The sequence below is a fragment of the Dryas octopetala genome, chromosome 9 (assembly GCF_963921425.1).
Source record: "Dryas octopetala chromosome 9, drDryOcto1.1, whole genome shotgun sequence".
Lineage (NCBI taxonomy): Eukaryota > Viridiplantae > Streptophyta > Magnoliopsida > Rosales > Rosaceae > Dryas > Dryas octopetala.
Window position 1 is genome coordinate 15,287,113 of NC_141374.1, and position 26,532 is coordinate 15,313,644.

The 26,532-nt window shown below is 45.6% G+C and overlaps 3 protein-coding genes and 3 pseudogenes across 6 annotated transcripts; all 6 read left to right on the plus strand.

Moving 5' to 3' along the window:
* Positions 1 to 585: 585 nt before the first annotated feature.
* Positions 586 to 4,421, plus strand: LOC147274678 (LAMMER-type protein kinase AFC2). Of its 3 annotated transcripts, XM_086255960.1 has the most exons (11): positions 586 to 801; positions 1,655 to 1,847; positions 2,141 to 2,321; positions 2,423 to 2,471; positions 2,567 to 2,681; positions 2,910 to 3,004; positions 3,177 to 3,333; positions 3,412 to 3,476; positions 3,566 to 3,663; positions 3,751 to 3,853; positions 3,968 to 4,421. In XM_086255960.1, exons 1-11 carry the CDS (start codon positions 700 to 702, stop codon positions 4,112 to 4,114), a joined length of 1,305 nt encoding a protein of 434 aa, XP_086112086.1. In that variant the 5' UTR covers positions 586 to 699; the 3' UTR covers positions 4,115 to 4,421. The 3 variants fall into 3 exon arrangements, with proteins under 3 accessions (XP_086112086.1, XP_086112087.1, XP_086112088.1); XM_086255961.1 differs by lacking the exon at positions 1,655 to 1,847 and having other exon boundaries at positions 605 to 801; XM_086255962.1 differs by lacking the exons at positions 586 to 801; positions 1,655 to 1,847; positions 2,423 to 2,471; positions 2,567 to 2,681 and having other exon boundaries at positions 2,168 to 2,321.
* A 283-nt stretch (positions 4,422 to 4,704) lies between these two features.
* Positions 4,705 to 6,836, plus strand: LOC147274679 (phenylacetaldehyde oxime monooxygenase CYP71AN24-like; annotated as a pseudogene). Its single transcript, XR_015124163.1, has 2 exons — positions 4,705 to 5,981; positions 6,094 to 6,836. The product of XR_015124163.1 is annotated as a phenylacetaldehyde oxime monooxygenase CYP71AN24-like (transcript).
* Positions 6,837 to 6,991: 155 nt separating this feature from the next.
* On the plus strand, positions 6,992 to 9,231 carry LOC147274680 (phenylacetaldehyde oxime monooxygenase CYP71AN24-like). The gene is made up of 2 exons (XM_086255956.1): positions 6,992 to 8,301; positions 8,473 to 9,231. The coding sequence occupies exons 1-2, from the start codon at positions 7,294 to 7,296 to the stop codon at positions 9,088 to 9,090; spliced, it is 1,626 nt and encodes a 541-aa protein (XP_086112082.1). The 5' UTR covers positions 6,992 to 7,293; the 3' UTR covers positions 9,091 to 9,231.
* Positions 9,232 to 22,226: 12,995 nt separating this feature from the next.
* LOC147274681 (phenylacetaldehyde oxime monooxygenase CYP71AN24 pseudogene) lies at positions 22,227 to 23,226 on the plus strand (annotated as a pseudogene).
* A 536-nt stretch (positions 23,227 to 23,762) lies between these two features.
* LOC147274682 (phenylacetaldehyde oxime monooxygenase CYP71AN24-like) lies at positions 23,763 to 24,380 on the plus strand. Its single transcript, XM_086257501.1, has one exon. It carries the CDS (start codon positions 23,766 to 23,768, stop codon positions 24,378 to 24,380), a length of 615 nt encoding a protein of 204 aa, XP_086113627.1. The 5' UTR covers positions 23,763 to 23,765.
* A 109-nt stretch (positions 24,381 to 24,489) lies between these two features.
* On the plus strand, positions 24,490 to 26,532 carry LOC147274683 (phenylacetaldehyde oxime monooxygenase CYP71AN24 pseudogene; annotated as a pseudogene).

Here is a 26,532-nt window from a genome sequence, read left to right on the forward strand (position 1 = left end):
ATCTAATGCAATGAGATGTTTTAGTAAAAGAAAAAATAGTCATTGTCATTGTTATTGTAAAAGGAATAATATTTATAAATATCCATTTTGTTTTTTTATTTTTTTCCATAAAGAAGTTAAAAATTAATAAATAATATAACACAAATTCAATCTTATAAAATCTCATCCATATTAATTTGTAATTTGCTATTATGACAATGATAACTATTATTATTATTTGATAATTATTAGCATTCGGAGTGCTCGACAAAGGAGTTAAAAAAAAAGGAAGAATTTTGATTTTATTAAGAAAAGAGAAGGAATTTGGGTGGTAACAATGTAACATACTCGTGTAAACGCGCGCGTAAACTAACTGTCCTAGTATTCCGCGCGCGGTGAAATAAAGCTAACTCAACCACGGTTAAAAATCTCAATCTAAAAACATAACCATAGTCAGCATAACTGAAGCGCGCGAGAGGCTTGCGCGAAAAGCATTGAAAAGGGCTGGAGGGATCGGTCAAACACACGGATAAGAACGCGACACGTGGACGATCAGATTTCATCCTAATCGTCTCACGCCTCGTTGTTATCTTAAAATTAGGGTTAGGCTTGGCCTCTCTCTCTCACACGCAAACCTCTTCTTCAATTTTTGTTATCGTCGTCAACCTCGACTTTCTTTCCTTTTCTTTCTTGAAATCTACGCTCAGTCGATCAGCGATCATGGAGATGGAGCGCGTGACGGAATTTCCTCACACCCACATGGATCGTCGACCCCGAAAGAGGGCGCGTTTGGGATGGGACGTTGTTCCTCAAGCCCCAAAGGTATTATCTTTTTGCCGCGAATTTTAGGTCTGGCTCAATTTTCCGGTGTTTTTGTTTGGCAGTTTTTAGAGGCTCGATTTTTGTGGTTGATGTTATTACAGTCGATGATTCAAAGATTTCTCTTTTTGTTAATCCAGATCTGCAATTCAACTTTCTTAAATTATTGGAATTATTTATTTTGCGTATGCAGCCCTTATTTTGTCGGAGGATTTTTCAGAACTCCGATCCTTTCAGATCGGATCATAATATATGAATAGAATCATTTCAATAAATTTCACAAAAATCTGGTTTACAAATTTTGAAAGTTTTTTTGGATCAATTTACAGAATATATAGTTATATTGGAAATACTTATTTGTATTATTAATAAAAAAATTGTAACTTTGCGAGCAATTAACGAAATTAATTCTCTTGAAAATGTTAAAAGATTGTAGTCTTTAAAATTTATTCCTTGAAATCGAGTTGATTTTATTATCTGGACATGTTCCCGGTGTTGGATGTTAATTTAGATGTATTAGCTACTTCTCTCTAAGATCTTAATATTTGATCTTGGAACTTTTTCTTTTGAGATTTTCCTGAGAAGGGATATTCATAGTTGTAAATATTGCTGTTTAGAATGGTCGGTTATATTTTTGTTGTTGCTATTTTAGTGTTTTCTCCATATGTTGCGCATTAATGTATTTTTGCATGTAGAATTTTCTGTTCTTTCTCGTTCCTTATAATTTATGAGGTGCTTGCTATGATTTATGAGAGTCTGACGTGACTTAAGGGGTATGGATGGGGGTACGGTATTCGGATTGGCAGAGTTTTGATTTAATTTGTTGAGTGGTACATGAATGGATGGCTGTGTGTAGGCTCAGGTAGGAATGTTTTGTGGACAAGAGGTTGGGAATCTGACAAGCTTTGCACCTTTGAGGGCACCCTCTGATCACACTACTAGTTGTCTATTTGATAAGGAAGTGGCTCGAAATGGTTCCCCTCCATGGAGAGAAGATGACAAAGATGGGCATTACATGTTTTCGCTTGGAGAAAATTTAACGTCTCGCTGTAATTACATCTTACCATCATCAAACAGTTTGCATTTTTTGATTATTCTGTGTATCTTGTAGTCTGCTTACAGATGATCAGTTTCTTACCTTTTGCCATGATATTGTTTTGAATATATCTTAGACTGTTCTCATAACTAACACATTATGTGAATTTAATTTTCTTCTTTCTAACATCCTTTCAATTTTCTTTTCTGGTTAATTTAATCTTTGATTTTTTCAGATGTTTATTTATTTATTTTGGGACATTACAACCTAGTAGCGGATAATTATTATTTTTGTCATTTTTTGCAGACAAAATCCAGGGCAAAATGGGTGAAGGTACCTTTGGTCAGGTTTTGGAATGCTGGGACCGAGAAAAAAAGGAAATGGTTGCCATAAAAATTGTTCGTGGGATCAAGAAATATCGGGAAGCAGCAATGATTGAAATTGAAGTGCTGCAACAGCTTGGTAAACATGATAAAGGTGGCAACCGGTGAGTAGTTGTTACTTTTCAACCTCTTTACTGCTATGAAACGTTTGAAGAAGCTTTTTCCTGAATTGTTTTGCAATGTTAAATGGGTTCATTCTTTGCAGTTGTGTGCAATTACGGAACTGGTTTGACTATCGTAACCATATCTGTATTGTAAGTATAAGATTAATTTGTGATGGATTGATTTCCCCAATTCACAAATAATTTGGGGGTTAAAATGTGTGCGTGAATTTAAATGGTTTCAACAGGTGTTTGAGAAGCTTGGACCAAGCTTATACGATTTTCTCAAGAAAAACAATTACCGCTCATTTCCCATTGATCTAGTCCGTGACATTGGCAGACAACTGTTGGAATGTCTAGCATGTGTGTAGTAATACTTAAGCTAGTTTTTTTTTTTTTTTTTTTTATATCGATCATACATTTTGCTTTTTTACATCTTTTGTTTGCAACGAAACCACCTCTTATATAGTCTAGTGTAGCAAATTCACTTGTCCTAACATTTCTTCAATTCTATATTTTCCGTACCAAGTTGGGATTGTTTAATTTTTTCTTGTATTTCTGCTTTCTCATGATATTCCCATTTCTCTGCAGTCATGCATGACCTTCGTCTGATTCATACTGACTTGAAGCCAGAGAATGTACTCCTTGTTTCTCAGGACTACATCAAGGTTCCTGATTATAATAAGGTTTTTCCTGTTTTCCTCTCCCTTATTTTCTTCTATTTTGTTTTGAATCATGGCTCTGCTGTACCTTAATTTGTTATTATATCTTCTTTTTGGATATGTTTTTTCTAGTAAAATTTTTACCTAGGTTTCACTTGAGTCAATTTCTAATGTTTTATTAATTTGTTTACTGCAGAACTCATCTCGATCACCCAAAGATAGCTCCTATTTTAAAAGAATACCGAAGTCGAGTGCTATTAAGGTGATTGATTTTGGTAGCACAACTTATGAGCGTCAGGATCAAACCTATATTGTATCAACACGGCATTACCGTGCACCAGAGGTTATTCTTGGTAAGTTTGAACTCACTGTGTAGTGATATGTCTCTACGCTGTAAGTGGACAATTGTAATGTTTATGACGATTTTGTAGGACTGGGATGGAGCTATCCTTGTGATGTATGGAGCATTGGATGTATCTTGGTGGAGTTATGCTCAGTACGGCTGCTAACTATAACCTTTTGGTTATCAAATTTCTGTTGAAATAATGCAAGCCATTCTTATGCTACTTGTGCTCTTTGTCACAGGGTGAGGCTTTGTTCCAGACTCATGAAAATTTGGAGCACCTGGCCATGATGGAGCGGGTACTTGGGCCTCTGCCCCAGCACATGTTGAAGAAAATAGAGTAAGTGATCTTCCTATTGTTTTTTCACAAATTGTGTTTAGAAGCATGAAGCTGATAATGTTCTTTCTTGTGTCTGGAAATTTACAGCCGACATGCTGAGAAGTATGTTAGAAGGGGTAGACTAGATTGGCCAGAAGGTGCATCCTTAAGAGAGAGTATCAAAGCTGTTCAGAAGCTTCCTCGTCTTCAGGTTTGTGTTCAACTGACTGGCCTTCTAAATCTGGTGACCTATTTAGTGAACATGTTGAACCATTTCATGTTTTCTCTTGTACTTAACTGTTGTTTCTCATTTTTTCTTGGGCAGAATCTTATAATGCAGCATGTAGACCATTCAGCTGGAGACCTTATTCACCTCTTGCAGGGGTTGCTTAGGTATGACCCTTCAGATAGGCTGACAGCTCATGAAGCTCTTAGACATCCTTTTTTCACGAAGGACAATCTCAGAAGATGAGTGAGAGTGGCATTGGTGGGGTTTCAGCAAATTTTCCCCTCTAGTAGTTGGTGGCTGTTTGGTGTGGTGTGGTTGCGCCCAAACCTGAGAGAGAGGTGCAGGGAATGTATTCTTTGTGTAGATAGATAACTGAAGATATCAGAGTGGTGACACCCACTATCCCAGTTGCACAAATGTACTGAAGAAGTCCGCTAACCCAATTGTGCAATGTACATAGAGATTTAACAGTTTTAAACTATTAAACAAATGTGTTCTTAACTTGATGGGTCTTAATATTTATAACAAGTACTTGCTGGAATTTCTTCTACTTGCGGGCACTTAATATTTTGATGGGCTTGGTTACAATGTGTGATGGATTGTGTGCTGATTTCTTGTGACCAACTTATAATGGGTCAGCTGAAATCAAAGAAATTGATTATGTGCATGGTAGAACTTGTGTTACAGGACGTCCGATCCTATATTTTAGGGTGTAGAATCATGGTTATATTTTAGGTTTTGACTCGAGATTTTAGACCCCATATTTAGAACCAGTAATGTCAATTTTATATGCAAAGGTGATGCAGATATATATGGGTACGTATCTTCTGATGCCCTGCACAGCAGGTTAGCTTCCTAGCTTGTTTACTTTTCTTAAATCCAAGGAAAACCAATCAAGCTGCACATGTGATGGCCGCAAGCTTTGCTTTCCGTAGCTTGTCTTCTTGTATTTGGGAGGATAGCCCGCTTGACTGGTTATTTGAAGGGACTGAGATGCGACCCCAAATTTTTTTCTATGGTTTGAAATTGAAATGGCAACAAATAAATTTTGTGTCAACACATCAGTCTCCGAAAGTAGTAATTGTACATAAATATGTAACCATGAATAAATGTTTAGAACCTGGAGAATTGCTCTATAAGAAAGGCTCAGATTTCAAGTGGCCTGCCAAAGTTATGGCAATGGCTCTATTACAACTGTTGAACCAGTTGTGGCAAGAGCTACAAATGAACACTCTTCAATCTCTCCCTGGTTCCTCTTCTCTTTTTTTCTGTTTTCATTTTGTTTTCACTGACTAGATCAGGTGGGAAACTCAAATTACCTCCATCCCCAACAAGGTTACCTATAATTGGAAACCTTCACCAGCTAGGCACATTCCCACACCGCTCTCTTCAAGCTCTCTCTAAAAAGTATGGCCCTCTAATGCTATTACAGTTGGGCCAAGTTCCAACCCTGGTAGTTTCATCTGCAGAAATGGCCAATGAAATCATGAAGACTCATGATACTGTTTTCTCCAGCCGGCCCTAGTCTACGGATGCAAAGATATTGCTCTATGGATGCCAAGACGTGGTTTTTTCTCCTTATGGAGAGCACTGGAGACAAGTTCGGAAAATTTGCGTTCTTGAACTTCTGAGCCTTAAAAGAGTGCAGCAATTTCAGTATGCAAGGGAAGAAGTAGTTTCAGAATTGGTCAGCAGGATACACAAAGCGTGCATCAGTGAATCTCCTATTAATCTAAGTGAGATTCTGACAATAACCTCCTACAACCTTATGTGTAGGTGTATTCTGGGACAAAATTTTGTGGAAGAAGATGGTAATAACAGGTTTGGAGAGTTATCAAGAAGGTTGACGAGGCAACTTGCAGCTTTCAGTATTGGTGATTTCTTCCCTTCTTTGAGATGGATTGACTATCTTAGAGGCTTCATTGCAGGTTTAAAAGCAACGTCTACCGAATTAGATGGAATCTTTGATCAGTGGATTAAAGAACATAAGACAGCAAAGAGAGAAGGTGAGCCTGATACGAAGGACTTTGTGGATATTCTCCTCCAACTTCTAAAGGATGGCATGCTTGAATTTGAGCTCACATCAGACAACCTGAAAGCAATCATACAGGTCTCCATCTTTATCTCTTTTACTCACTTACTCGCTCACTTAATTTCTGTCAACACATACATGCACAAGGATACATATGGCTGAATTAGATTTGGCATCTTTATGATTTTAGGACATGTTTGTGGGTGGAACTGAGACTACTTCAACAATGTTGGAATGGTTAATAACAGAGCTTGTGAGAAATCCAAGTGTGATGAAGAAGGTCCAAGAAGAGGTAAGAAGAGTGGTGGGGAAAAAGACAAAAGGTAGATTTGAATGATATCAATCAAATGGAGTACATGAAATGTGTAGTCAAAGAAAATCTAAGACTTCATCTTCCAATTCCACTTTTAGTTCCTAGAGAAACAACTGCAGGCGTAGAATTGGGAGGTTACTACATCCCTCCGAAAACAACGCATTTGCAATCCAAAGGGACCCCAAATTCTGGGACAGACCAGGAGTTCCTCCCAGAGAGGTTTGAGGGCAACCCAATTGATTTCAAAGGCCAGGACTTCCAATTCATCCCATTTGGTGGTGGGCCTGGACTCACATTTGGGATTACTTTTGAGTATGTGATTGCAAACCTTCTGTATTAGTTTGAATGGAAGTTGCCTGGTGGGAGTGCACTGGCTGAGGATTTGGACATGAGTGAAGTTTATGAGCTTGTTGTCCAAACGAAAGATCCATTGCATCTTGTGTCAATACTGCACTCCCCTTGATTCCTCTGTGTAGATATTTCATGTTTTTTGTCTTTCTTTCTTTTTTTCAAGGTTCTGTTCTGGTAGTATGACAATTCTGGTTGTTACACATCGCGGTGGGCCTAGATAAGAATAAATGAAATACTATCACATCATGAGATGAACAAAATTTGGTGAAGCAGTACTCTCTTTTTACCTATATCTTAATGGGTTTATAAGGCTTTTGAGTTTCATCATTTCCATAAAACCAACTCTTTTTCAAATAAATGTACTCTTGAGTTTGTCCAAAGAAATTATACGACTATATGACCCATGTACCATTTTTATACTACATAAAAATCACTCAAAGAAAGTTGCTGGACCACAGGATACGTATCTGGTGCAAGGCAAAGCAATCAAGCTGCAGATGTGATGGCCACAGGTTTTGCTTTCCGGAGCTTGGCTACTTGTATTTGGGAGGATAGGCCATACTGCCTGACTGGTTGTTTGTTTGTTAGATATTGAAGGGACTGAGATGTGACCCTATTTTGTTCTTTCATTGAATTTTCTTTGGATTGAAATTGAAATGGAAACAAATAAAGTTGGTGTCAACATCACAATCTCTATAAGCAATTATTGTATGTAACTATGTAACCATGAATAATTGTTTAGAACCTGCAGAATTGCTCTATAAGGAAGACTCAGATTTCAAGTGGCCTGCCAAAGTTATGGCAATGGCTCTATTACCACTGTTGAACCAACTGTGGCAAGAGTTACAAAGGAGCACCCTCTTCAATCTTTTCCTTGTTTTTCTTCAGTTTCTCTCAATTTTCATTTTGTTTTCACTGACTAGATCAGGTGGGAAACTCAAATTACCTCCATCCCCAACAAGGTTACCTATAATTGGAAACCTTCATCAACTAGGCACACTCCCACATCGCTCTTTCCAAGCTCTCTCTAAAAAGTATGGCCCTCTAATGCTACTACATCTAGGCCAAGTTCCAACCCTGGTAGTTTCATCTACAGAAATGACCAAGGAAATTATGAAGACTCATGACACTGTTTTCTGCAGCCGGCCCCAGTCTACGGCAGCAAAGATGTTACTCTATGGATGCCAAGATGTGGGGTTTGCTCCTTATGGGGAGTACTGGAGACAAGTTCGGAAAATCTGTGTTCTCGAACTTCTGAGCCTTAAAAGGGTGCAACAATTTCAGTATGCAAGGGAAGAAGAGGCCGCAGAATTGGTCAGCAGGATACGCAAAGCTTGCCTCAGTGAGTCTCCCGTTAATCTAAGTGAGATGCTGATAGGAACCTCCAACAACATAATGTCTAGGTGTATTATTGGACAGAAATTTGGGGAAGAAGATGGTAATAGCAGGTTTGGAGAGTTATCAAGAAGGCTCATGATGCAATTAGGGGCTTTCAGTGTTGGAGATTTCTTCCCTTATTTGAGATGGGTTGACAGTCTTAGAGGCTTCATCGCAGGTTTGAAAGCAACTGCTACAGGATTAGATGGATTCTTTGATCAGTTGATTGAAGAACATAAGACATCAAAGAGAGATGGTGATCAGCCTAAGGATTTTGTGGATATTCTCCTCCAACTTGGAAATGATGGCATGGCTGAATTTGAGCTCACTTCAGACAACCTGAAAGCAATCCTACAGGTCTCTCTCTCTCTCTCTCTCTCTCTCTATATATATATACATATATATATGTATCTGTCACTCACATACTCACTTAATGCCTGTTTGTGCTTCTATACAAAGCACTTTTTTGTTGGTCATGTTTCATTGGTATATTGGCTGAAATACTTGTGGTCTTTATGGTGATTTTAGGACATGTTTGTGGGAGGAAGTGATACAACTTCAACAGGGTTGGAATGGTTAATGACAGAACTTGTGAGGAATCCAAGTGTGATGGAGAAAGTCCAAGAAGAAGTAAGAAGAGTGGTGGGGAAACAAACAAAGGTGGAAATAAGTGATACCAATGAAATGGGGTACATGAAATGTGTCATCAAAGAAAATCTAAGACTTCATCCTCCAGTTCCACTTTTGATTCCTCGAGAAACAACTGCTGGTGTAGAATTGGGAGGTTACTATATCCCTGCGAAAACAAGAGTGTTTGTCAATGCATTTGCAATCCAAAGGGACCCCAGATTCTGGGACAGGCCAGAGGAGTTTGTCCCAGAGAGGTTTGAGGGCAACCCAATTGATTTCAAAGGCCAGGACTTCCAGTTCATTCCATTTGGTGGAGGGAGAAGAGGGTGTCCTGGAATCACCTTTGCAGTTGCTTCAGCTGAATATGTGGTTGCCAACCTTCTATATTGGTTTGATTGGAAGTTGCCTAGTGGTGGTAGTGAATTGGCTGAGGCCTTGGATATGACTGAAGTGTCTGGACTCACTGTCCATAAGAAATCACCTCTTTATTTGGTGCCAATACCATACTCCGCATAATCCCCTTCATCCAGAGGTTTCATGTTGTTCTTTATTTTTCAATAAGAAGCAGTTGTTGTGATAATGTATGATTCTGATTGAAATAAAAAATAAATAAATAAAACTCAGAATGACTGTGGTTTTCCACTGGTGGCATGAGAAGTACAAGAAATAGCATAATTTATGCATGTAAGTGTAGTATCTGTTGAACACTAAGAATAAATGGGTATATAGAAATGGAAGGAGAGATGAAGCAGTACAAATTACATCACTCTTATCTTGTGTTGATTGGTCCCTTTAATTGGTCATAGGCTATGAATGATCCATGAACTCTTCCAAAAGTTCATTTTCATATTTAATTACTTGTAATTAATTAATTTGTTGGGAGTTTTAGAGAATAATAATGGTCATACCTTCAGTAACCCTTTAATTGAACCTTTTTCTTTGTCTTTTCTTTTTTGGGTTCTAAGTTGTACCTGTTTGTGGGTAAACCCACACCGATCCAACAGCCAATCATGGTTGGACACGTGGCTGGTCAGACTTTGACCTCCACGTCATCACTGCTCAGCACTTCCACCGCCAGCTCAGACCGGGTCTCTACGCCGAGCCTTCCATGTTCGGTCCGAGCCGAACCGATGTACTTCCAGGGGAACGAATGTCAATCTTTCCACGGTCTTCTCAGATCGGTTCGGCTCGGCACTAAAGAAATCTCCTCCGAGCTCTGGCGTCGACCAGTTGGGGCTCGGAGGGACCCCTATCTTTTGGATCGGCTCGGTCTGAAATCCCATGCCCGATCCGATCACACATAGACTTCATGCATACGCATAAGGATATATGTTCGGCTCGGCTCGGCTCTCCGCCGCCATTCCCAGGATGAGCATGTTGGGATGAACCGCCACACTTGAATGCACCTGACACAAATCTCCTGACAGATAGAATATCCAGTCTGCATTCATGACTACTGGGGGAGTTTGCCTGAACCTTCCAACCTTGCATTTAATGGAGCATTTATTGCAGCATTGAATGCTGAGGAGGTGAGCAGCTGTACATGCAACTAGTTCTGACCAGGCGCGTGGGTCACTGGCAACCATTCATTTAAATGCAGGTAACTTACCCATCAGGTTTTCCTTTGCTTATATATATCAACCCATATGTGCAAAAACCAACATTATGAATCTACCCACAAACACTTACACAAAAATTCCCACTCACCAAAGAGCTTACCCAACTTGCTGAGAATAACCCAGAACATTTGCCTTGTTCTTCCTATTCTCCCAAGTTCATCCTCTGTTCTTCCTCATCCACCATCAAACACCATCACTGATTTCATCATCGGAGCGTGTTTGGCTGGTACCACACCGGTCCATCTCCTTTGATCTTGTTTCTTTTGCAGGAAGATCTCAATCAACATCCACTTCATCATCCAGCAAAGCATCTGATCAGCCAGATCAGCATTTCTAAGTTGTTGCATCTACCTCACAAGAATTTGCATCAACAGATTGGCGCCGTCTGTGGGAAGATCGACTTCAGCCGTTGTGTTCGTCACTGCAAGTGCTAAGCTCTTCCTTCACACAAGTCATCATGACTACTATCTTTCGCGACAGTAGCTCTTCCTCAGGAGCATCTCAGAATAATGAACAACATCAACCTGAGACACCTGAGAAGACGAGGGGAGCACAACTCCCCAGGACATCAAAGTCTAGAGGTCCCTCAAAAATCCGAGCTGCTCACAAGCTCCTTAAGGAAAGCCAACGGCACCTGACTGCTGAGAATGCGCTTCTCAAACAGAACAATGAGCTGCTCGCAAAACAGGCCGAGCTGGCCGGGGAACTTGCACGCCATCGCGCTCAGCTCGAGAACAGCGGGGGATCAGGTTTCCGGTCGCGCCAGACCCGAGCCGAGCAGGAGGTCTTCTCACCGTCTCCTTCTCGGCAAAGCACCCCAGCCGACGTGGACGATCGGTCGGCTCGGGAAGGCGCGGATCACGTATTTTCGGGCTTCGAGGACATGCCTCCGGCCGAGCAGGCCGAGTTCTTGAAAGCCCACCGCCTCCTCCAGCAGAAGCAGGCGGCCTTCAGGAAACACTCTCCTGAAGGTCTGGGAGGAGACCGTGCCGAGCCGGGCACGGATCAACGACCTCCAATCCGATCCAGGTTGGGGGATGTCAACCCAACTGGTTCGACTGAACCCAGGGTGCCAGTCAGAAACAGACTTGGTCCCACCACCAGTCAAGGCCCCTCCATATCAGACACTCATTCGGGGAGACGATCCGTGAGCAACCGACTGGGATCTACTATGATCATGTCGGATCGACGACCGGTGAGCGAGAGGATCACTCGTCAGCCGGTGAATGAGAGACTCGGTAACCGGGCCGAGTGCTCAGGGGAAAATGCAGCCGAGCCGACCCCGCCCAATGTGGAAAATCTTGTCCGGACTCTGGTCCAGGACCAAATCCGGAGCGTCCACGATCGGGTCGGCCAAGTCGAGGTCTCCAGGGGGTATACCGGCAGAGCTGACCACGGTGAGGAACTCCCCCTCCCGTATACCAGCAGGATCATGGATGCTGAGGTCTCCCGCGATACCAAGCCCCCCAAAATGGACCAGTACGACGGGACTAAGGATCCCTACGACCATCTTGACAGCTTCAGATACGCCATGGAGGCCCGTCAGGCATCTGAAGCTACTAAGTGCCGAATCTTCCCTTCAACATTGAAGGGATCGGCTCGGGGTTGGTTCCGGACTCTCCAGCCCAACTCCATCGACTCCTTTTCCGACCTCCGGAGGGCCTTCCTGGCGAGATATCGGGTTGTATCCGAACGACTCTACAACTTGAACGATATGTCGCTCATTAAACAACAGGAAGGGGAAAGCCTCAAGGCTTATCTGATCCGCTTCAACATCGAGTATACAAAGTGCGACGATTGCGACGACAGATCAGCTAAAAACGCCCTTATGCAAGGTCTGCTCGCCGGGGGACTCCGCTCCCACCTGATGAGGAATCCTCCCCCTACTTATGATGAGCTTTCTGCTGAAGCCACAAAGTGGGCGCGGGTCGAGGAATGGGATGCTCAGGTGGAGCCCTGAATCCCAGGCCAACCTCAGCCAAGAGGAAGGAGGGAGAGGTTGCAAGCCCCAAACCCCAGGTCCAGTCCAAAAAGACCAAAACGGAGGAACCGCGCCAACTTCTGGGCAAGGGGCCCAAGTTCATCCAGTATACAGAGTACACTCCTCTCAACGCCGGTCTGGAAACGATCTTCTCCAAGATCAAGAACCAACTCCCAGCTGCCAGGGAGATCAAGGGGCCACCCCCAGACAAGATCAGGGAGGGCGTCTTCTGCAAGTACCACTCCAATCACGGCCACGTCACGGATGACTGCTACGCTCTCCGCGACGGAATTGAGACTCTTGCCCGGGCGGGTAAGATCAATCAATTCCTGGCCGGCGGGCCTAGGGTACCCAAGGCCGCGCCGAAGAAGCCCAACAACACCATCGATGTTAGGGATGCCGCGATCGGATCAATTGGCGGGGGCCCAACCTTCGTGGGAAGTTCGAACCGATCCCAGAAGGAGTATGTCAGATAGGCGGCTCAAGCTCACGAGTCCCTATCGATCCAAGCGGGTCAGCCCAGCACTTCCAAAAGACAGCGGAAGGACTGGGCACCGGTCACCTTTGAGCCGAACGAGGCCAATGAGATCATCTTCCCCCACTATGATCCGGTCGTCATAGTGGCTGAGGTGGCCGGGACTACCATCGCGCGCTCCTTCGTCGATGGAGGGAGCTCGGTCAACATCCTCTACCACTCTGCGTTCGCGCAGATGGACATCGGCGAGGATAAGCTGGAGACCGACACTCCCGCCTTGGTCGGGTTCGGGGGAGAAGTGGTTCAGCCCCTCGGACACATTTACCTTCCCCTTTCGCTCGGGAAGGGACCGATCAAGAAGACCTGTATGACGTACTTCATCGTCGTCAAGCGGTCATCTGCCTACAACATTATCCTGGGCAGATCAGCTCTGGTCGACCTTGACTGCATCGTCCACTACGCCAATCTCCTCATCAAATGCCCGGTGGGCGACGACTGCATTGTCATCCAGGGGGACCAGTGCTCGGCTCGGTCTTGCTACGCCGCTTCGATCAGGCAGAAGGGTCAACTGCCGAACTCGCAGGAACTCGACTCCATCGCCGATTCGGGCAGGTGGCCGAGGGCGGAAACATTCGATTTCAATTCCGAGCCGAACCCAGAATCTCGGCCCCTTCCCGCCGAGGCCTGGGAGGGAGTGCCGATCTCGGACGATGCCCCGGATCGGCTCGTCCGAGTGGGGACTCAGATCAGCCCCGAGCAACGTTCTGCCATAATTGACTTCCTCCGTGCCAACGCGGAAGTGTTCGCCTGGTCTTACGATGACATGCCGGGCATATCGTCCGACTTGATCACCCACAGGCTGAACACCGACCCGGGATGCAAACCGGTCCGTCAGAAGAGGAGGTCGTACGATCCGGTCCGATACGCCGCCATGGCTGAAGAGGTAACTAAGTTGCAAAACAACGGGTTCATCCGGGAGGTCAATTATCCCGACTGGCTTGCCAACGTGGTCATGGTGAAAAAGAACAGCGGGAAGTGGAGGATGTGCGTGGACTTCACCGACCTGAACAAAGCCTGTCCCAAGGACAGCTTTCCCTTGCCCAGAATAGATCAGCTCGTCGATGCAACAGCAGGACATCAGCTCCTCAGCTTTATGGACGCCTATTCTGGGTATAACCAGATCCTCATGCACAAGTCCGACCAGGAAGGCACATCTTTCATAACGGATCGCGGCATGTACTGCTACAAGGTCATGCCCTTCGGCCTCAAAAACGCCGGAGCCACCTACCAAAGGCTGGTCAACCACATGTTCAGATCTTCCATCGGCAAATCCATAGAGGTTTACGTGGATGACATGCTGGTCAAAAGCATCAAAGCGGACGATCACGTCAAGGACCTCTCAGACATGTTCGGAGTCCTAAAAGAGTATCAGATGCGGCTGAACCCAGCCAAATGTGTCTTTGGAGTTCGGTCAGGCAAGTTCCTTGGCTATCTGGTCAGCCAACGGGGGATCGAGGCCAATCCGGAGAAGATCCAGGCTTTGATCAACATGAAGTCCCCGAGGACACGCAAGGAAATCCAGAGTCTGACTGGAAGAGTCGCCGCCCTGAACCGGTTCATCTCGAAGTCCACTGACCGGTGTCTCCCTTTTTTCAAGGCTCTAAGGGGAGCAGGGAAGGGCATAGAATGGACCCCCCAATGCGAGCAGGCCTTTCAAGATCTGAAAAGGCACATGGGGGAACCTCCCATCTTATCCAAACCAGAGGAAGGTGAAGAACTTTTTCTCTATCTCTCTGTTTCAGACTCGGCTCTCAGCTCAGTTCTAGTAAGAGAGGTCGGCGGTGCACAACACCCCGTCTTCTATACGAGCCGAGCCCTCGCCGATGCCGAGACCAGATATCCAAAATTCGAGAAGATGGCTCTCGCCCTGGTCAGCTCGGCTCGGAAATTGAGACCCTACTTCCAGGCTCATTCGATCGTCGTCTTGACGGATCAGCCACTCAGACAAATCCTGGCAAAACCCGAGACTTCGGGTCGGCTCATCAAGTGGTCAATCGAGCTCGGCGAGTTTGACATCATCTACCGTCCCAGGACGGCCATCAGAGGTCAGGCCATGTTGGACTTCATCTGCGAGTCGACCACCTCAGCGGAAAACCCACCGCGCGCCGACGCTACACCAACCGCGTCTGATCCGAACACAAATGGCGATCACGGCCAGGATGATCTTCTCACCTGGACCCTCTACGTGGACGGATCTTCCAACGCCATGGGAAGCGGAGCTGGGCTTGTTCTGATCTCCCCAGAACAAGTTGTGATGGAGTATGCTCTTCGCTTCAGATTTCAAGCATCAAACAATGAAGCAGAGTATGAGGCACTCATCGCCGGACTCAGATTGGCAAGGGAGCTCGGCGCGACCAAACTGAACATCTTCAGCGACTCCCAACTCATTGTCAACCAGATTTTGGGAGATTACGAGACTCGAGAGCCTAGCATGACTGCCTATCTCGAGAAGACCCGTTTGCTGCTCGGGAACTTCCACGAATACAAAATATCCCAAATCCCGAGGGCAGAAAACTGCAGAGCCGACGCCTTGGCGCGCCTGGCTTCGGCCACAGACACCAGATCCGCTAGGCACATTCCAGTTGAAATTCTGGACAGACCTAGCACCGCCGAAAACGAGGCCGCCGTTATGCAGACCGAGGCCGAGCCGAACTGGATGACGCCGATCATCAGCTACTTGGTCTCCGGAATCCTCCCCCCGGAGAGGGACAAGGCACGTCTCGTCAAGACCAGATCGGCTCGGTTCAGCATGATCGATGGTCAGCTCTACAAGAGGAGTTTCTCCCTGTCCTACTTACGGTGTGTCACTTCCTAAGAAGGTCAGGATGTGCTGAGAGAAATTCACGAGGGGATATGCGGAAACCACTCCGGAGGAAGGGCCCTCGCCTACAAGACGATCAGACAGGGCTACTTCTGGCCGACATTGAACAAGGACGCAGATCACCTCTCCCGCTCTTGTGTCAAATGCCAGCAGTTCGCCGCAGTCCCCCATCAACCTCCCCAGTTGCTGACCTCCATATCCAGTCCCTAGCCGTTCGCGCAGTGGGGACTCGATTTGATCGGCCCAATGCCGAAGGCGAAAGGGCAAGTCACCATGGCCGTAGTAGCAGTCGACTACTTCACCAAGTGGGCCGAAGCCGAGCCCCTAGCCACTACGACGGCCGAGCGGATGGAGACCTTCGTCTGGAAGAACATCATATGCCGGTTCGGCATGCCGCACACCATCATCGTGGACAACGGCAAGCAGTTCGACTACAACAAATTCAGGAGTTTTTGTTCACGTCTGAACATCAACTTACGCTTTACCGCTCCTTATCATCCGTAGTCGAACGGACAGGTCGAGGCCATCAACAAGATCATCAAGAAGACCCTCAAGACTAAGCTTGATAATGCTAAGGGGAATTGGCCTGAACTCTTGCCAGAGGTGCTTTGGTCTTACCGAACTTCTTATCGCAAATCCACGAAGGAAACACCTTACGCGTTGGCATTCGGGACTGATGCTGTCGTCCCGGTCGAAATGGGGACTCCTTCCTTCCGAACCGGTACGTACAATCCCAAGACAAATGACACCGGACTTCGGCTCGGCCTAGACATGATCGAGGAGAGGCGGACCGACGCCAATCTCTGCCGAGCCGCTTACCAACAGAGGGTAGCCAAATACTACAATCAAAGGGTCAGGCCCAGAAGCTTCAGATTGGGCAGTCTCGTCATGAAGAAGAATCCCCTTGCTGTCAAGGAGAGCTCATTCGATCCGAACTGGACCGGACCATACAGAATTACAGGCATAGTCAAGCCTGGCACTTACAACTTGGCCACTCTGGCTGGGAAGCCTCTCAAGCATAGCTGGAACGCTGAACACTTGAAGACTTATTACCAGTAAAAATGTAATTAGGATCGGGGACTGTCCGACCTAACACCCATTCCAATCAATGAAGAGATGAACACATTTTGACTCATCTTCTTCTTATTTTTCGAAGCAAACACTGGGGACTCTACTCCTATACACTTTCAACAAAGAGGAAAGATCTAAGTGTTTCCTTCGAAAAATTAGTAAACCCATGTGCCGAGCCGAAGTGCCACTTTCAGCCCGACGCTCGGTACATTACAGACTCATCAGGTCTATAAACTCATGTGTCGAGTTGGCGCGCCACTTTCGGCCCGACGCTCGGCATATTACAGACTCATCAGGTCTATAAACTCATGTGTCGAGCTGGCGCGCCACTTTCGGCCCGACGCTCGGCATATTACAGACTCATCAGGTCTATAAACTCATGTGTCGAGCTGGCGCGCCACTTTCGGCCCGACGCTCGGCATATTACAGACTCATCAGGTCTATAAACTCCTGTGCCGAGCTGGCGCGCCACTTTCGGCCCAATGCTCGGCATGGTACAGACTTATCAGGTCTATAAAAATCCCTGTCCGAGCCGAAGTGACTTCCTACAGTCCTAACGTTCAACAGGATATTTCTAAAAGAAAAATATACACTCCAACCAAAACTTTCATCGTGCATGCCGAGCCGATCTGAAAGTAGGTTTGAATATTTTTCTCAAAAAACAAAATTCCTAAATATCTCAATGGGTATACCGAGCCCATCCGGGATCACTAGGGTTTTTGAATTCCTGCTTATCTTCGTTATGTTTATCAAGCTGATCCGAAGACAAGTTCTAATTTATCATTACCATTCATTTTCATTGCGATCGGCATGCCGAGCCGATCTCAAAATATCTTGGTTTTTATTACGTTTGTCACTTTTATCATTTTCTTATTCATGGGTTACTTGTTATATCTTTAGCTTAATTTCCGAGCTGAACTGATAATAACTTTGCTCATAAAGAAAATACTGATAAAATAAACAATATAAAACCAAGTACAAATTGTTCCAAAAACAATTAAACCCGACCACACTTCGGCTCGGGAATAAAAACAAAATAACAGGAAAATTAAACAAAAGCAGCTTTCATGCAGATCGCTCGGCAGGTCCTTCCTGGATCGGCTCGGTGGACACCTCGGGCGTCTCCTCGCCGAGCTGCACCACCTCAACCCCGCCGATCTGCATCTCAGCATTGGGATCGGATTCGGGGACTGGGGGGATCGGGGTCGGCTCGCACTCGGGCGGCGGAGGATCCTCCGGCGTCGGCTCGGTCCCTGAAGTGACCACCTCGGCGGCAGCTCGGCGATCAGAAGGGGGGAGGTCCTCTTATTGGCTCTCCTGGGTATCCCCCTCGCCGTCGGATTCGCCGACGAAGGACAAATCCCAGTCCGGCCTCTTCGACCGGATCTCCTCCAGCAGCTCCTTGTACCCCTCGAACTGGGCATTGGCAAGTGCCTGCACGCTCGGCAATCCGGCCTGACGCCGAGACTCGACAGCCCTCCGCTCGGCAGCCTCGACGTCCCGCTGAAGGTCGTCAGCGAACTGGCCCAGCTCGGCCACCTTCTGCTCGGATGCAAGGAGCTCCTTACCGAGCCGAGCGACTTCCACCTCTTTCTCGGCCAGCTTGGACCGCAGACCCGCCGACCGATCGCGCTCGGCCTTCACCACCCGCTCGGCCTCGGCCAGCTTTTCCTTGAGCTCCTGGATCCGCTCCCGAAGCCTCCCCATTTTCGCCTCGGCCTCCACAGCGGCGTGGGCGGCTTCAAATTGCCTCATGGCGAGCTGCAAAAACAATTTATTATTAATTTGAACCGAGCGGATAAACATAATCCGAAGTGAAAAGGACTTACCAACATGGCTTGCCGGGATGTGCTCAGAGCTTTGTGGCTGAAGCTCGGCTCCTCCTGACCGGCCCAGAGCCCCTCCTGCGCTTTTGACGTCATCACGCGCTTAAGGCCCGAGACGAACGGCTCGATGCAGGGGTCAACCTCCACCGTCTTCAAGGGCACCGAGCCAGAGGCTTCGGCACCTCCATCACCGGGTTCGGCCCGGGTTCTCTTCTCAGGACGAGCCTCGGTCGCCGGACCCTTCCTTTTCTCTCCCTGCCGAGCCGGTCTCGTCACGGAGGGCCCGGGTCGAGCTGCGGCGGCGGCGGGCGCAGGTACCGGGATCGGCTCGGCGGGCACCCGACCTGCAGCTTTCTTTTGGGCGCTCTTCTCCGCCTTTCTCCTGAGCCGAGCCTCCAGATCTGCCGAACTCATACCTCTCTCCGCTCTCGGATTCCACCTGGGCACAAACCAGGAGATTCCGCTCGACCTGATCTGGGTCTGCCCGAGCAAGAACTTTGTGGATAGGTATTCGGTCGGCGAGTCTCTGATCACGGCGATCTGATCCCTCAGCTCGCCTCGGAGTTTATATTTGCCCCAGCTGACTGCAAAGACGAACCCAAAAGGAGTTAAAAAAAAAATATATATATATACAATTGTTACAAAATATATACAAATTGCCCTCGGATCGGCCCCAGCCCTCCAATGCCCACCTGGGATCCTAAAGGCTCTGGGAACCCGAGCCGGGGTGGGTCTGCTCTGATCGGCGAATTCCCAATCCCCGGAGACGAAGAAGTATCTCCTCTTCCAAGTCTTTTGGGAAGAAGGATTCCCTGTGAACAGCGGCCCCGAGTAGGCCTGCAGATTGTAGAAGCCGAGCTCGGTCTGCTTCGACCTCAGCGCATAAGAACAAAATAGGATATCCTTGTCCGGCACACACTTGTGCACTTTGTGCCACAAGATGTGCAGGGATAGGATGATCCTGTACACGTTCGGGTTGAGCTGGTGCGGCGCCGCGCCGATCATGGCCAGCCAATCCTGAAGGAATGGGTGTAGGGGGAGCCGAACCCCGTTCTCGAACATCTCCGGGTACATGGTCACCCATCCCTTAGGGGGTCGGCTCGGCTTCTCCCCTTCCATCGGCAATCTCATCATTATGGCCTCGGGAACAGAGTACCGAGCCCTCAGATCCTCGAGATGAAACTCGGTCATCTCGTTTGGGATCTGATCGGCCTTCCAAGCCAACTCTTCATAAAAATCCGGATCGATCGGGCTCCCCATCACGGATCCGAGCCGATCCGAGGTCGATGCCTCATGACCCCTGTCCCTTTCCTCCGAACCCAAGATAAGTCTTTTCGGAACTCTTGGGCTCGGCTCGGCTTGAACTTCCTCTTCATCGCCTCGGGGTTGGCGCACTCTACCTGGGTTCCGATCTAAGTTCGAGATGACCTCATTCAGCTCCTCGGACAGGCTATCCCAGCCTGCCTCCCCCCCTGGTGGGCTTCGGCTCACCTCGGCCTCGCTGTCCCCTTCGAAAGCATCCCCCGAGCCGAGCCGATCACTCGAATCGGATTCAGACATTACTAAAACACCTTTTTCTGTTTTTCTCCCTCACTTTTTGGATCGAAAAGGGGCCCTTTTTCAAGAACACCAAGAACACACACCCAGAAAACCCGAAATGCAAAAAACTCAGAAAGGAGGGGAATCACTTACTGGTCTTCCTCCGCCCAAAGTTTCCACCCCCAACACCCTCGGAACCACCTCGCCTATCGCCGTGTTTGGTCGAACTTGGGATCGGACCACCACTCAACCAACGGGGAGAGAGAGAGAATCGCGGTGGGAGAGAGAGAGTTTCGCAGGGAGAGAGAGTGAGCTTCTGAGAATGTGAAGGGAAGGAGAGAGAAATGGTCACTTTTATACCCCCATGCAAATCAATCTCAGCTGTTCAAAAGTGGCGCTTCAAATCTCAGATCTTGACACCTGTCAAGCATTCAAAATACCCATAAATGAGGTGACCCTTACGTTCCCCCATGCAGAAATCAAATGTCTCTTCACCTGCCCCCGAGATATTCTGGCCAAACACAAGTCATCACTTGTTCGGATCTTCAGGAACATGGTCCTGTTGAGTTCGGCTCGGATCAAACAAAAATGCCATTCTTGAAAAGGTCATCACACTTCAGCTTCCAACCCACCACTGTCCGCTCGGATCGGAAGCTGGGGGACTCCTGTTTGTGGGTAAACCCACACCGATCCAACAGCCAATCCTGGTTGGACACGTGGCTGGTCAGACTTTGACCTCCACGTCATCACTGCTCAGCACTTCCTCCGCCAGCTCAGACCGGGTCTCTACGCCGAGCCTTCCATGTTCGGTCCGAGCCGAACCGATGTACTTCCAGGGGAACGAATGTCAATCTTTCCACGGTCTTCTCAGATCGGTTCGGCTCGGCACTAAAGAAATCTCCTCCGAGCTCTGGCGTCGACCAATTGGGGCTCGGAGGGACCCCTATCTTTTGGATCGGCTCGGTCTGAAATCCCATGCCCGATCCGATCACACATAGACTTCATGCATACGCATAAGGATATATGTTCGGCTCGGCTCGGCTCTCCGCCGCCATTCCCAGGATGAGCACGTTGGGATGAACCGCCACACTTGAATGCACCTGACACAAATCTCCTGACAGATAGAATATCCAGTCTGCATTCATGACTACTGGGGGAGTTTGCCTGAACCTTCCAACCTTGCATTTAATGGAGCATTCATTGCAGCATTGAATGCTGAGGAGGTGAGCAGCTGTACATGCAACTAGTTCTGACCAGGCGCGTGGGTCACTGGCAACCATTCATTTAAATGCAGGTAACTTACCCATCAGGTTTTCCTTTGCTTATATATATCAACCCATATGTGCAAAAACCAACATTATGAATCTACCCACAAACACTTACACAAAAATTCCCACTCACCAAAGAGCTTACCCAACTTGCTGAGAATAACCCAGAACATTTGCCTTGTTCTTCCTATTCTCCCAAGTTCATCCTCTGTTCTTCCTCATCCACCATCAAACACCATCACTGATTTCATCATCGGAGCGTGTTTGGCTGGTACCACACCGGTCCATCTCCTTTGATCTTGTTTCTTTTGCAGGAAGATCTCAATCAACATCCACTTCATCATCCAGCAAAGCATCTGATCAGCCAGATCAGCATTTCTAAGTTGTTGCATCTACCTCACGAGAATTTGCATCAACAGTACCTCTTGAAACTCTCCTAATAAGTTAATTTTGTTGATTGATAGTTCTTATGTATTTCAGTATTCTCTGATGTCAATTGCTTGTCTCATGGCCAAAGTTTAATTAATATTGTAGCAGGCACTTTAAGCATTTCTATATTCAGATAACAATACAATACCTCTAATAGCTGTTTAAAGGTCAGACATATATACATACCTCCATACATAAACGCAAGCATCCAATACTTCAAAGGTTAGCTGCTGCTATATATGACTGAGGAGCAGAGGGTGTTGATAATTTTATGTACTTAATTTCAAGCAGAGGAAATGGGCGTACTACCACATTTGCACCAACTGTGGCTAGAGCTACACAGAAGCTTAACCTTCAACACCTTCCTCCTCCTCCTCCTTTTTTATTTTTTTCATTTTTCTCATGTTCATCAGCTACCAATAATTGGTAACCTTCATCAGCTAGGCACACAGACATACAGCACTCTTCGAGCTCTCTCAGATAAATATGGTCCTCTGCTTCTCATGCAATTAGGCCATGCCCCAACTTTAGTGGTCTCATCGGCAAAATTTGCCAAAGAAATTATGAGGACCCATGACATTGTTTTCTCCAACCGGCCGAAAACTACCGCTGAAGACATTTTGTATTATGGCTGCACAGACATTGGGTTTGCACCCTATGGTGACTACTGGAGACAAGCTAGGAAAATATGTGTTCTTGAGCTTTTGACCCAGAAGAGAGTGCAGGCATTTCAGTTTGTGAGGGAAGAAGAAGTTGCAGTGTTGGTCAGTAAGATAAGAAAGGCAAGGCTTGCTGGGGCTCATGTCAATCTGAGTGAGATGCTGGTTGCAACCTCAAACAACTGAGTTTTTAGATGTGTGATTGGGAGAAAGTTTGAGGAGAAAAATGGTAAGAGCAGATTTGGAGAACTCTCAAGGAAGGTGATGGAACAACTCACAGCTTTCAGTTTGGGAGATTATTTCAGGATTAATTGTGCGCCTTAAAGCAACCTTTAGAGCATTGGACTGTTTTTTGAATCAGGTGGTTGAAGAACATAGGGCAGTGAAAGCAAAAGGGCATAACCACCAGTACTCTTTCAAGAAAGACTTTGTGGATATTCTCCTCCAACCCCAAAAGCATGGCATGGATGGTTTTGAGCTCACTCAAGAAAACCTCAAAGCAATTCTAATGGTCCCTCTCTCTTTCCCTCTCTATCTCTATATATCTAGATAAAGAAATTTTTTTTTTTGTCAAATATCCGGCACGTTGCGAGCTAGACTGTAAATTTGGACTATGTATTCAAACCAAAATCTACTCAAATTGTCGGTCTGGGAACATAACATAACGTACCAAAGTGTTTGATAGAACATTCCCTCTATCTAGAGAATCATCAAAGAAACTCTAAGACTTCACCCACCCGCTCCTCTTTTGTTACCTAGAGAATCATCTGTCTCTGTAAAATTGCAAGGTTATGACATTCTTCCAAAAACTAGAGTTTATGTCAATGCATGGGCAATACAAAGAGACCCCAAGTTTTGGGAGAGGCCAGAGGAGTTTGTTCCAGAGAGGTTTGTAACAGCCTGATTGATTTCAAAGGACAAGACCAGTTCCAGTATATCCCATTTGGTGGAGGAAGAAGGGCTTGTCCTGGTTTGACATTTAGGATTGGAATATGTGATTGCCAACCTCTTGTACTGGTTTGATTGGAAGGTCCCAGATGGCAAAATGGGGAGAGAGTTGGACATGAGTGAAGTCAATGGCCTTACTTTTTATAAGAAAGTTCCTCTTCTTCTTGTTCCAGTACCATATTCATTGATTCATCACTTGAGAGAATGATGATGGGCATATATTAGGGATTGGTAGGCATGAGTAGAGTAGGACTTGTTATCCAGAAAATTATGGTACTACTTAACCAAAGCTATATACATTAGAGAAATTAAAATAAGTTGGAGATTCTGCAAATATCTACTACATAAATCAACATGTAACTATGTAAGGATGTTGATCCTGATTTGTGCTTCTATACAAAGCACTTTTTTGGTGGTCATGTTTCTATACACACACGCGCACACAACGATGTATATTGGCTGAAATACTTGTGGTCTTTATGCTGATTTTAGGACATGTTTGTGGGAGGAAGTGATACAACTTCAACAGGGTTGGAATGGTTAATGACAGAACTTGTAAGGAATCCAAGTGTGATGGAGAAAGTCCAAGAAGAAGTAAGAAGAGTGGTGGGGAAACAAACAAAGGTGGAAATGAGTGATACCAATGAAATGGGGTACATGAAATGTGTCATCAAAGAAAATCTAAGACTTCATCCTCCAGGTCCACTTTTGATTCCTCGAGAAACAACTGCTGGTGTAGAATTGGGAGGTTACTATATCCCTGCAAAAACAAGAGTGTTTGTCAATGCATTTGCAATCCAAAGGGACCCCAGATTCTGGGACAGGCCAGAGGAGTTTGTCCCAGAGAGGTTTGAGGGCAACCCAATTGATTTCGAAGGCCAGGACTTCCAGTTCATTCCATTTGGTGGAGGGAGAAGAGGGTGTCCTGGAATCACCTTTGCAGTTGCTTCAGCTGAATATGTGGTTGCCAACCTTCTATATTGGTTTGATTGGAAGTTGCCTAGTGGTGGTAGTGAATTGGCTGAGGCCTTGGATATGACTGAAGTTTCTGGACTCACTATCCATAAGAAATCTCCTCTTCATCTTGTGCCAATACCATACTCCCCTTGATCCCACTCCATCCAGAGGTTTCATGTTTATATATTCTCTTAAACTAGTTGTTCTTTTTTTTTTGTGATTGTATTGTCCATTATGATTGCAATATAAAATTAATCTTCAATTATCAATCTATAAAATTGTTTAAATAAAAGAGAGAATTTTTCTTTTTGAGATTAAAAGTTAAAAACTATAAAGTACTATTCATACAAATCAACATTACAACAGCTCACAAGTCACAACTGACTAGTGACATCTGGGCATTATATTGCATGCAACCAAAAATTTAAGATTTATATTTTTAACACTTGAGCATTGTAAGTGTTAACTTTTAACACTTGAGCATTGTTAGCTTCCTAGCTTGTTTATTCTTCTTCAATCCAAGGAAAACCAATCAAGCTGCACATGTGATGGCCACAGGCTGTGCTTTCCGTAGCTTGTCTTCTTTTATTTGGGAGGATAGCCCCACTGACTGGTTATTTGAAGGGACCCCAATTTTGTTTCTATGGTTTGAAATTGAAATGTTAACAAATAAATTTTGTGTCAACATCACAGTCTCCGAAAGTAGTAATTGTACATAAACAATAAATATGTAACCATGAATAATTGTTTAGAACCTGGGGAATTGCTCTATAAGAAAGGCTCAGATTTCAAGTGGCCTGCCAAAGTTATGGCAATGGCTCTATTACAACTGTTGAACCAGTTATGGCAAGAGCTACAAATGAACACTCTCTTCAATCTTTCCCTGGTTCCTCTTCTCTTTTTTTCTGTTTTCATTTTGTTTTCACTGCCCAGATCAGGTGGGAAACTCAAATTACCTCCATCCCCAACAAGGTTACCTATAATTGGAAACCTTCACCAGCTAGGCACATTCCCACACCGCTCTCTTCAAGCTCTCTCTAAAAAGTATGGCCCTCTAATGCTATTACAGTTGGGCCAAGTTCCAGCCCTGGAAGTTTCATCTGCAGAAATGGCCAATGAAATCATGAAGACTCATGATACTATTTTCTCCAGCCGGCCCCATTCTACGGCTGCAAAGATATTGCTCTATGGATGCCGAGACGTGGTTTTTTCTCCTTATGGAGAGTACTGGAGACAAGTTCGGAAAATTTGTGTTCTTGAACTGCTGAGCCTTAAAAGAGTGCAGCAATTTCAGTATGCAAGGGAAGAAGTAGTTGCAGAATTGGTCAGCAGGATACACAAAGCGTGCGTCAGTGAATCCCCTATTAATCTAAGTGAGATTCTGACAATAACCTCCTACAACCTTATGTGTAGGTGTATTCTGGGACAAAAGTTTGTGAAAGAAGATGGTATTACCAGGTTTGGAGAGTTATCAGGAAGGTTGTCTATGCACCTTGTGGCTTTCAGTTTTGGAGATTTCTTCCCTTCTCTGAGATGGATTGACCATCTTAGAGGCTTCATTGCAAGTTTAAAAGCAACGACTACCGAATTAGATGGATTCTTTGATCAGTGGATTGAAGAACATATGACAGCAAAGAGAGAAGGTGAGCCTGATATGAAGGACTTTGTGGATATTCTCCTCCAACTTCTAAAGGATGGCATGCTTGAATTTGAGCTCACTTCAGACAACCTGAAAGCAATCCTCCAGGTCTCTCTCTTCATCTCTTTCAATCAAATGGACTACTTAAAATGTGTCATCACTCATCAAAGAAACACTAAGACTACATCCTCTCTTAGTTCCTCAAGAAACATTTGGAGTTGTAAATTTGGGAGGACACTATACTCTCATCCATACGTGGGACATCCACACCTGGTCTGGATGGGATCCTATACGGGGTGCCAATCCTATTCAGGAAGCTTGTCAAGACTTGATCCTATATGGTAAGCCGGGAACCTATATGAAGTTGGCATAACGGAATCCATATATAGGATCCCGTCCAAACTAGGTGTGAATGACCCAAGTGTGTAATTATGTATGCAAGAATCACCCACTATATCCCCAGCGAAAAACAATAGTATCTGTGAAAGCATTTGCAATCTAAAGGGACCCCAAATTGTGGGACAGGCCAGAGGACTTTGTCCGAGAGAGGTTTCGGGAAACTTCAATGATTTCAAATGCTAGGACTTTGTCCAAAGAAATTATACGACTATATGACCCATGTACCATTTTTATACTACATAAAAATCACTGAAAGAAAGTTGCTGG

What these genes read in the sequence shown, in the direction of transcription:
- LOC147274678 (XM_086255960.1), top strand. Translation starts at nt 700, where the DNA reads ATGGAGATGGAGCGCGTGACGGAATTTCCTCACACCCACATGGATCGT. An exon ending in AGAAAATTTAACGTCTCGCT is followed by an intron (nt 1,848 to 2,140) that starts GTAATTACATCT and finishes CATTTTTTGCAG; the next exon opens with ACAAAATCCAGGGCAAAATG. An exon ending in AGGTTCCTGATTATAATAAG is followed by an intron (nt 3,005 to 3,176) that starts GTTTTTCCTGTT and finishes TGTTTACTGCAG; the next exon opens with AACTCATCTCGATCACCCAA.
- LOC147274680 (XM_086255956.1), top strand. Translation starts at nt 7,294, where the DNA reads ATGAATAATTGTTTAGAACCTGCAGAATTGCTCTATAAGGAAGACTCA. An exon ending in ACCTGAAAGCAATCCTACAG is followed by an intron (nt 8,302 to 8,472) that starts GTCTCTCTCTCT and finishes TGGTGATTTTAG; the next exon opens with GACATGTTTGTGGGAGGAAG.
- LOC147274682 (XM_086257501.1), top strand. Translation starts at nt 23,766, where the DNA reads ATGTTTGTGGGAGGAAGTGATACAACTTCAACAGGGTTGGAATGGTTA.